At 48.2% G+C, this 10316-nt stretch overlaps 1 protein-coding gene across 1 annotated transcript; it reads right to left on the reverse strand.

The window, feature by feature from the left end:
* Window positions 1-7075: 7075 nt before the first annotated feature.
* Prnd (prion like protein doppel) lies at window positions 7076-7612 on the reverse strand. Its single transcript, XM_038332052.1, has one exon. It carries the CDS (start codon window positions 7610-7612, stop codon window positions 7076-7078), a length of 537 nt encoding a protein of 178 aa, XP_038187980.1.
* Window positions 7613-10316: the final 2704 nt, after the last annotated feature.

Here is a 10316-nt window from a genome sequence, read left to right on the forward strand (position 1 = left end):
GAAAAATATAGAGCTCAATAAAAATAAAAAAAACCCTCTAAACACATTACACTGTGTTTAGAAATATATGTGGGCTTGGGAGAATTAAGAAACAGGGTGGAGAAAGTCCTTAAAAAAGAAATAGATTAATAAAAATAAAAGAAGAAACTGTCTTGAGCCCTTGATAGAACAGAGCTAGGCAGGAAAAACTAAACTGTGCTGGGAGAAAGAAGGGCAGAGTCAGGGAGAAGCCATGGAGCCACTGCGGGAGATAGACGCGGAAACTTTGCTGGTAGGCTACGACCTCATGGTTATGCACAGATTCATGGAGATGGGTTAAATTAAGATATAAGAGTTAGCCAACTGGGCGGTGGTGGCACACGCCTTTAATCCCAGCACTCGGGAGGCAGGGGCAGGTGGATCTTTGTGAGTTTGAGGCCAGCCTGGTCTACAAGAGCTAGTTCCAGGACAGGCTCCAAAGCTACAGAGAAATCCTGTCTCGAAAAAACCAAAAAAAAAAAAAAAAAGAAAAAAAAAAAGAAAAAGAGTTAGCCAATAAGAAGCTAGAACAAATGGGCCAAGTAGTGATTTAAATAATATAGTTTCTGTGTGATTATTTTGGGGCTGAGCAGCTGGGAACGAAGCAAGTAGTTTCTACAGCCTCCACCTTCCTAAGGCCTTCTATGCTTCTTGCCCACCACCGAGTAAGATGTCCACAAGGCAACTGCGAAAATCTTGGGCCCTGCCCTCCACATATCTCCCCTCTCCTCCGCCACTGAGCTACACCTGAGGACATTTGGGGTGAGCTAGAACTTTCTTATGTCTCCATTAGGCTTTGGACAGAAAGCTGGTGGTAGTGATTCCCTTGTGCTGATGTCTGAACTGCCTGGTAGGCATGTAACAGAAAGTCTACATTCACCGCTAAATTATCCTCAGCTCCATCAGTGGCCTGTGCTACATCTCTTCTGGGCTCTGCTCTTCCTGGCCTGCCTGGTACTGGGTCTCCAGCTGGCTAAGGGGGCAGCCTCTCATCCATGCAGCTGAGCTGCTGTGAGCTCTGAGTTGGGAAGGCTATAGAAACTGTTTATGGAAATTAACTAATATGTGCAAAGGCTATAAATTAATCTTAAATTGGAAACTGTGTTGGAGCTGGTGAGACTGGCTCCTGAGCTTTATATATGAGTTCACCCACACTCTACATTTAGGGTGTCAAGCTGGGACCTCGAAATTGGCCATGTCGCCATTTATGCCATAGAAGGTGACAGTTTATCTCCTCCCCTGAATGGTGCACCGACACACCTCTGGCTATCCATGGGTACACATGTAGGACAGCATAGGAGTTCCAGATGTGGGCAGAGTTTGTGGATATAAAAATGGGAGGAAGGCAAGATGAGCTCACAGAAGCCCCGGGTGAGGCAAATACTGATCCTTAGTGAGGAGTTGTGCTGGTGCCCAGAGGGGAAAATCTGATAAATAAGTCCATCTGCCAAGCAGAGGGCCAATGGCCTGGAAATTTGCACATGGGAGCCCTATAGAAAAATGATGGCAGTTGAAGCCTGCCCCAGGTGAGGCTCTACAGCTGGATTTCTGGGAGCATCTCTTTGCACTGGGCCAGCATCCTCTCCGCTAAGAGGAACAAAAGTACAGACAACACCAAGGTACTTCTTTGATTCTGCCCAAACCAAAGAAGCCCAGAAAATGCTGCTAACATGGGAGTGGGGGATGGGGGAGGCCACTGCCCTTTGGTCATTGTAAGTGGGTCAAAGGCTAGGGAAAGCCCACTAACCCTTTGCCTCTTGTTCAAAGGAAAGCAGAGGGGAGGACATGGTTGATGATGTTTTTGTATTTTATTTTATGTGTTTTGCCTGTATGTGTGTTTGTGAACCGTATGTGTGCTTGGTACCTGCAGAGGGCAGAAGAAAGCATCAGATCTGCTGGAACTGGAGTCATAGTTTGCGAGCTGGGAAGGAACCCAGGCCCTTGGAGAAGTCAGTGCTCTTACCTGCTGAGAAATTCTCCAGACTTCAAGGACATACTTTGGTTTTTCAGACTTTCATTTTCCCCCATTTCTCTCTCTCTCTCTCTCTCTCTCTCTCTCTCTCTCTCTCTCTCTCTCTCTCTCTCTCTCTCTCTCTCTCTCTCTCTCTCTCTCTCTCTCTCTCTCATCTCTTGTTCTTTGGTTTGAATCCAAGGCCACGTGGATGCTGAGCGAATGCACTACCATTAAGTACATCCTATTCCTTTTAGTTTTTGAGAGCTAGGTAACACAGAGGGGAAAAAGCCAGCTAAAAATGTAAGAAGCTTAATTATAGGTTTAGAAATTCTAGAACCACACACTGATGCAGCTCTTGCCTTTCTGACCCAACGTTATTCCCTGCTTTGTTCTTGAAACCCTTCTCCAAGGTGCTGAATTGGCCCGCAGGGGTTACTTGGGACGCAGGAGGCTAACATCCTCCTCTGGTATGTCCCAGTACTCACTTCATCTCTAATGAGCATGAGTGGGGACATCTTCCTTGAACACCCGTGGGTGCGCTCTCCACTGCCCTTCATCATTCTGATCGTCTCCCTCCCTCCCTCCCTCTCTCCCTCCCTCCCTCCCTCCCTCCCTCCCTCCCTCCCTCCCTCCCTCCCTCCCTCCTTCCAGGGAGGCCAGCTGTGGTAGTTAGTACCTCTGGCCCTGACCTGCTTGTTTCCTGCTTCCTCTAGTTCCTTTCTGCCTCCTAATAATTTCCTCCACAGCTTTTTGGCCAAGTCAGCTACATTGTTTAAGAAGGCGACTCTTCCATAAAAGGGTTAGTACCAAAATAGAATCTGGGAATCCCCAGGTGGGCGGGCCAAGGGAGACCAGTGCACAGGAAGGCATCTTGGGGGAAGATGGTGACAGCTGAGTACTGGGAGATGCACAATTGTGAGGGGCACCTTTGTGACAACCATGACGGTCTTTATGAATGAGGGTGCTCAGCTCACGTGGTTTATCCTGGTCTGAAGCTTGCAGCAACAAAAACCAGTTCTTCCAGCCATCTCTGGGCTCAGTGCTTATGTGACAGCTTCTGGGCTTTGGGGTCCAGAGGGTGGGACCTTGGGCTTTCTTGCCTATTTCTACTCAGAGGTGACACTACCCCTGAGGTCCCAAGTCCAAGCAATGATTCCTATTTGCTAAGGGACCAGCTGAGTGTGTTTTCTTGGAGTCTTCTTTGGACAGTTTAGGATGGGCTTAGAGATGTCTCGAAGCACAGTAGCTTAATCCTGCTGTTCAAGGCTGACTTACTCTCATTGACAAGTTCCCGAATTTCCAGTGGTGGGCTGGTCTGATCCTTTGTCTTCTTCAAGCAATTCGGGTGCCTAGTTGAAATGGATCTCTGCCTTAGGGCAGGAAGGGTAAGCATGTGGCTGCTGGCTTGGCCAGGTTTACCAACAGGTCTGCTTTCCAATAAAGCTGTGTCTAAGCTTCTAGTGAGGGGCTATGGAACTGGTCACAATGACTATCTGTGGAGATTTTCTTGATCATTCTCCTTACAAGTGGGCTCTGTTGCAATGATGTCTGCTTTGGGGCATGTAAGCCCTTCTGCTAATGTTTCAGTACAGACCCTGGTTGACTCCAGAATGTGCCAGATGGGCATAACCTTAGGCACCTTAGGGCACCCTTGCCTAGCACAGTAATAGAGAAAAAGTGCTGAGTAGAGGTGTGGGTGTGTCCATACTGCGGTCCCTGATTCAATGTGCCACCACCCAACCCAGTTCCTGAGAGTCTGGGTAGAGAGGGTCACAACCACTGCTAGGGGCACATCTCACGAGGCCCAGAGGAGAAGATTCTGCAGGCTGCCATCTGCCTCTTGGGCCATGTCACCTACCAGGAGCTTGAGAGAGATGCTGGTTGATCTTTTGCCTAAGCTGAGAGGGGAGGGTGGCTACGGTGACTGGCTCCATCCTGTTCCTATTGAGCCTTACAATCTGGAACATTCTCACTGGAATGCAAGACCGGCATGCAAGACTGAGTCTGTCGAAAGGTCAGGCTAAACCTTATCCCAGGAGTCCCCTCTTGCTGGGGACATGGAGGTGGAGTCCCCAGACACTGCTTGTCGAGTGGAAGGCCCACCCACTACCTAATTTTCAGGTTTCCCTTCCTCGTGGTTTGAGCCAAGGACCAGGTCTGGAATAGACAATGTTGATGGTTGTGCTGTCTGAATGTTCCTCCGGGTCCTCAGGAAGCTTTTGTGTACCATCTGCCAAGGATGGCAGATGCAGAAACAGTGTTGGAGGGAGCATCAGCTTCTCACACTTCAAAGGGATCATTCTCATGATGCTGGGTCAGTGGGCATCACTAGCTATGTTCCCACACAACAGGGGATACCAAGGAAAGTTTGAGTTATAGACCTGCTTTGTTTTAGAGTTTTGTGGGAGCAAATATTTTTCTACAGAAGTAAAACCATCAAGCACTGCGACTGTCTGCATGAGGTGTTTATTGTTTGCCAGATAAGAACAACCTGAAGTTCCTACCAACAAGAAAATTGTTAAGTCAGTCACAGCACATCTGTGCTGTGGAATGTTTCACAGTCACCTAGAAGGGCATGTTAACTAGTTAGATATTATAGGACTCAATGGCAGTCTATTAAGTCAGAAAGGTAAACTGCAGAGAAACAAATATTACACACAAGATTGTAGTGTTTTAAAGGTTGTAACGAGGCAAAATAAAAACCCTTGTCTTTATACTCAAACATGGTAAAGGGGTTCACGCCTCAAACTAGGCTAGAAGGAGGAGGTGGGGCTGGAGAAACAAGAAAACCTAAGTCATTAAAAAATGGACAGAAAGTACTAACTGAGGTTAAATAAAGCTTTAAGGCGTCCAGCGCCCAGTATTAGGATTGCAAGTTTCTGCGAATGAGCAAAGGAACAGGGGAGTCAGGAGAAGGGAAGACAGCACTGACGGAATTGGACGTGAAGCACAGCCACTTTCGCTCTGCTCCAGTTTGTGCAGCAGGTCTACAACACACACACACACACACACACACACACACACACACACACACACACACCCTAACTTGGTAACACTTGGGAGGAATAAGAAAGCAATGGCTGGTGAGATCGTTCATGTTGTCAAGTCACCACTAAAATAATCTTAAGAAGCGCCTTAAGGGGCCCTGTTCTTAATGGGGAGCCAGGAAGTAAACTCTTGGCGAAGACAAAGCCAGACTCGAAGGTTCTCATTCTGAGCTGGGAGAGCAAGGGCGTCTTGGCTAAAAAATAAAGAGGCAAAATTTGCAATCAAATCACATGTGAGCTGTCACAGTTCAGTTCGCTGGTGTTACAACCAACGGTGTGAGAGAACACAGTGATCCCGGAACACGGACTACGTCCAGTCTGAGCCTTTTTATAGCAGAATGAAGTTGATTGCCAACAGCTTTGTGTGCCCACCCTGGTTGACACACCAACACCACCGTCTAAGAATGATTCTTTCTTTATTACCTGATAGTAAAAATGGCATGCAAGGAAGAAACTGTGTGTTCAGGGCTTCTCCTTGCTCTCTGGTTTAGGATTAGTTGACAGTGGGAGCCAAGGAGGCGTGTTGGGCTGGCAGGACACTGCTGCCACAGGCTGGCTTGTCTGTGCTGTCTGACTGGTGGCAGAATGTCCAGTGGAGGGCTGTGTGTCCTTGGGCTCCCTGCTCCAGCCTGTGAAGCTGCCCAGAGGTGTCCTTGAGAAGACCTGATAGCAGTGGGAACTCGGCACATGAGGTGCTGATATCAATGCTCACGTTGTTCTGAAATGCTGCAGATGAACCCTTTGACAATACATGTGTGTCCCCCACCCCATCCCTCCTCACAGATGCTGCTCCTTTTAAAAGATAATACACCCCAATACTGCTCAGCAAATCCCGGGGGCCCCCAAAGGGGAGGAGGGCCTGTGGAAGAAACTAAAAGAGTTAGATTTTTAAAAAAAATTTAAATAGTTATATTTTAATATATATTTATGTTCAGAGTGGTAGAACAGTATATCAGTTCTTGTGATAACAAATTGAGTCTCTTGAAAAATACCATTCTCTTAAGCTTTTTGACCAGTAATTATATTTTTGGAGTATTAAATGATTCATAGAGACTAACCCTCACCAAAGTGTTTTCAAAAATTGATAACTTACGAAAAACTCTGTACAAAGGGAGCGTATTTAAAGATGCTCACAGGATACCTAAGAACACACACACAGGACCAGGGGGCATCAGAAGTAAACAAGCATCTGGGCTTGGTGGCATGCCTGCAATCCCAGCATTCAGGAGGCAGAGGCCAGAAGATTGTGAGTTTGAAACCAACCTGGGTTAGGTAGAGATTCCCATCTAGAAACACAGAGCAACGAAATAAAAAACAAAGACGCAAACATGTCATTTACAAGGGGTTCATTAACTCTGCAGATCATTGCAGGGACCAGAGCAGTAAACACCAATCCTTGTGGACTAGAATCTAGGCACCACAAACACACCCTGCCCCAAACTTGCTCTTTGGGAGGTGAATGGCAAATTTCCCTGCAGTCTAATTTCTGAACCTTTGTCTAGTGTAGTGGTCTACTTAGATTAACGTCTTTGTAATATTTCAGTCTTACTGTAAGGTGTCAAGGTGCATAGTTGCTGCGCAGGGACTCCCACTTATTTTAGGGTGTGGCTTCCACTCCACACACAAACCCGGACTTGGACCTGTGAGTCCTGAAGTGATCATGAGATAACGCTGGGCTACACAGAGCAGAAAACCTGAGGGGAGACAAACCAGGAGAACCCCGGCTCTGCTGCTTCCTGTCTGTATTGGAGCGTGATTTCAGCAATGGAAAGCCCAGTTTTCCTGGCTACCTCCACGAGCTGGGGGATCAGGTGCAGTGAACAGAACGATTTATATGTTCTTTCCCTGGTCTGTCACCTAGTGGAGTTGCGAAAGCACTGAAACACCGTATTAAACACATGGTTGGGAGGACACGTACTTGGGAGGGACTTTAGAAGTGCCGTGAATCGCTACACTCTGGTACCTTCATGACACTTGGGGGCTAGAGAGTGAGAACTAGGGTACCACTGTCCACCTTTGCCCACCAGCTCACCTCTGTGGCTGCTAGCCTCATTGTTTATTTTACAATGAACCAAATGAAACCCAACAGGCAGACCATTGCTGGTTGGTCCACAGCGACCCGCAGCGCAGCTCCCCGTTCCAGCCAGAATTCGCAGTGCTTGGTGGAGCAGATCTCTTTGATCAGCCGCCAGAGGACTCGCTGGTGGAGCCTGCTATCCTGCTTCTCCCGGGAGAACTCAGCCTGGTTGGCCGCCTGGGTGGCATTGATGCAGCTGGCCACCAGCATCTCCTTGGTCACATTGGCTTCAGAGCAGCCTTCGTAGTAGATCCCATCCGGGAACTGCCAGTAGTTGGCCGCGTAGTATCTGTTGCCCTCTGCTCCGAAGTCGATGTCCAGCTTCCGGCCTTGCTTGATGAAAGCTCCTGGGCGGTTTTCAGCCACACGGGCTTCTGTGATCTGGTTGCTGCTGGGCAGGGTCTTCCGGTTCCACTTGAACCTGTGTTTTATGCCCCTTGCCTTGATCGTGGAGAGGTGGCTGGCAAGCAGCATGCAGAGGATGGCCAGCCCCCATGTGCCCAGGCGGTTCTTCATGGCGTCAGAATCTGCAAGGGAAAGACTGGGCTGTTATCCTCCCCACAGGCCTCGGACTCCCACCCTCCAAGAGGTGACAGATTTTAAAGGAAGCCTCGGCTCATAATGATGTCTCATGCACAGGCTACTTGGGTCAACTTTACTGCCATTTTTTTTTTTGCCAGGGATTTCTCCACTTGATCTGTTCTTTACTGTTTAGGGCAAATGAGAAGCTGCACACGGCTATTTTAAAGCTGTTAACCATGCATAGGAAAACAGATGCACCATGTAGGTGGCTTTCCCTCATGCTGCCCAGGTCTTTCATGTCCACAACCCCTGGGACGTAAGAGTTGGAACCAAAGGACCTGATCTAGGCTGTGTTTTCAGTCTTCCCTACTTCCTATTGATTTCCCTGAGTTGGCACTGGTCCAGATCCATTCCACTGTCTCCTCTAAAAAACTGGCTGCTGGTTCTAAAGGGATCAGTGAGAGGAGGAGGCCAAGTTGGAGGGGAAAAGGAGAATGGACACAGCCATCTCTGCAGAGCCTGGGGTCCAGGTCTCCTACATCACCATCAAAATGTGTTGTTGGTAGCTTTCCCAATCTCACCCAGGGGACAATGTGCCCTCTGCTCATGCTTATAGATTTTAGTTACACACTTATTAAATGTCAACTACTACATCAAGCCCTTCTGTGATATGATCTAATTCTCACAAGAAGAAAGTAAGTACTTTTATCCAATTTTTATGAGACGTTCTGGGATTCAGAGATATCAAGTAATTTGCCCAGAGCTGTGCCGTAGTAGGTGGCCAACTTGAATTCAACATTCATTCTGAGAGCAGACACCATTAACTGTCCCACTGCCCATGAGGGATCCAGGGGCGGGTACTGCTAATGGTTTGTGTTGCTGGGGGCATGGCAACTTCTAACTCAACAGAAATCAAGGCCATTAAGGGATTTCAAGAGACATTAGAGCAATGGTCCTCAACCTGTGGGTCTCGACCCCTTTGGGCTCACACATCAGATATACCGCCATTCATTTATTTAACATTGCATTTCATAACCGTAGCAAAATTAGAGTTATGAAGTAGCAAAAAAATCATTTTATGGCTGGGGGTCATCACGACCAAAGGCACTGAACTAAAGGGTCGCAGCATTAAGCAGGTTGAAAACTCCTTCATTAGAGGAAAGGGCTGTTAGCAAGATGTGGGAGACTGCCAAGATCATCCCAAGGTCCAAAGAGCTGCTGATCTCAGGGGCTTTCCCCCACCCCCATCGTCACCAGTTGTATCAGCTGTGACATCTTGCTCCCGAAGCTGTCACTGTGGAAATCACCCTGGAGACCAGCCCCAGAGTGTTCCAGCACCAAGATCTTTGTCTGTGCTGATCAGGGACATAGAGAGGATTCCTACGGCACAGTGGGTCAGGCTGAACCTAGAGGAAGAGGGCGGGCATGCCTCCACCGCTCTCTGTAGAGCATCTCCAGACAGGCTCAGTCCTCCTGTTAGAGTGTGTAACTCTGGGGTAAGACTGGTGCTTAGTGTACAAACAAAAACAAAAGCAAGACACAAGCCTATCCCAGCCTAAGAAGACCATACCTACCCCAGTCACTTCTGGAGGATGCAGAGGGACCTCACTGCCCCATCCTCGTGGGCACTGCCTGTCTCAGCCCTTGGGCAGCTAAAGTATCCAACCTCCAGCACCTCCCACCCCGATCACAATGAACTCGAATCAACTTTTTCCCAAAGAGGTCCAAGTATGGAGTTAATATTTATTGATCTCCCACATAGGGGCTGTACCCACCCCATGATATCCACCCATACCATAGTAGGAGAAATCTTAAAAGTGATATCATGGAAAATGTCTAAGAGTGAGTCAAATATTTTTTTAAAAAATGAAAGCACAGATTTGTTGAGAAAGGACTTAGTTTTCACAGATAAGGGCTTAAAAGCAGAAACAAAACTCCCACCAGTTGGCCCCGAGGTAGCATTTCTCAGTAGCATCACAGCATGGGAATGCAGACAAAGGCAGCTAGGATGGGGCTCTCATAGCTTCCCTGCCTAGGACTCGGCGGACAGGAAGGGAAGTAACAAGCCACTGCTGGGCCTGGGAAACCCCTGTCACATACCTCCGTTCTCTGCTACTGTAACGTCTGGAGCCAGGAATCCACACTTCTCCGGAACACTTTCTCTGGGTCACCACTCAGCTATATAGGCGCTGCCGGGGGAGGGGGCCTCTCTCCCGGGTAGCCCTTCCCTCCGCAGCAGGACCAATCAAGGGCTCCCTGGTCACTCCTCCATCCTGGAAGATTAAAGTCTCTTCACTGATAAAACCACGTGAAGATCTTGAAGTTAAAAAAGTTAAAAAAAAAAAAGACCTGAGAACAATATTCAGAATTACAGCTTGCGTGGTTTCCATTGCCCACAGGCAGGGGGGCTTAAGGAAGCCTTGCTGGACACATCTGTTGTCCTGACACTTAAGACAAGCCTCCAGTGGCAAGGGGCCTCTTTCAGGCAACCTGCAAGGAAAGGAACAATTAAGAAGGACTGGCTTTTGCCTCTACCCCATACCCTGTAGCTGGAGCCCATACAGATGGAAGAGTTGCTAGGCTTCTCCTGGTTAGATGGGAAAGCCAGACGGAGTGAGTGGAGACAAAGCTGAGGATTTCCCAGTACTTTGGGCTGTTGGGGTCCCTAGGGATACTTGAGGTTAGCCCCAAGGCCAAT

The sequence above is a fragment of the Arvicola amphibius genome, chromosome 5, assembly GCF_903992535.2.
Source record: "Arvicola amphibius chromosome 5, mArvAmp1.2, whole genome shotgun sequence".
NCBI classification, from domain to species: domain Eukaryota; kingdom Metazoa; phylum Chordata; class Mammalia; order Rodentia; family Cricetidae; genus Arvicola; species Arvicola amphibius.

Coding starts and splice junctions, on each gene's coding strand:
- Prnd (XM_038332052.1), bottom strand. CDS start 7,612: ATGAAGAACCGCCTGGGCACATGGGGGCTGGCCATCCTCTGCATGCTG.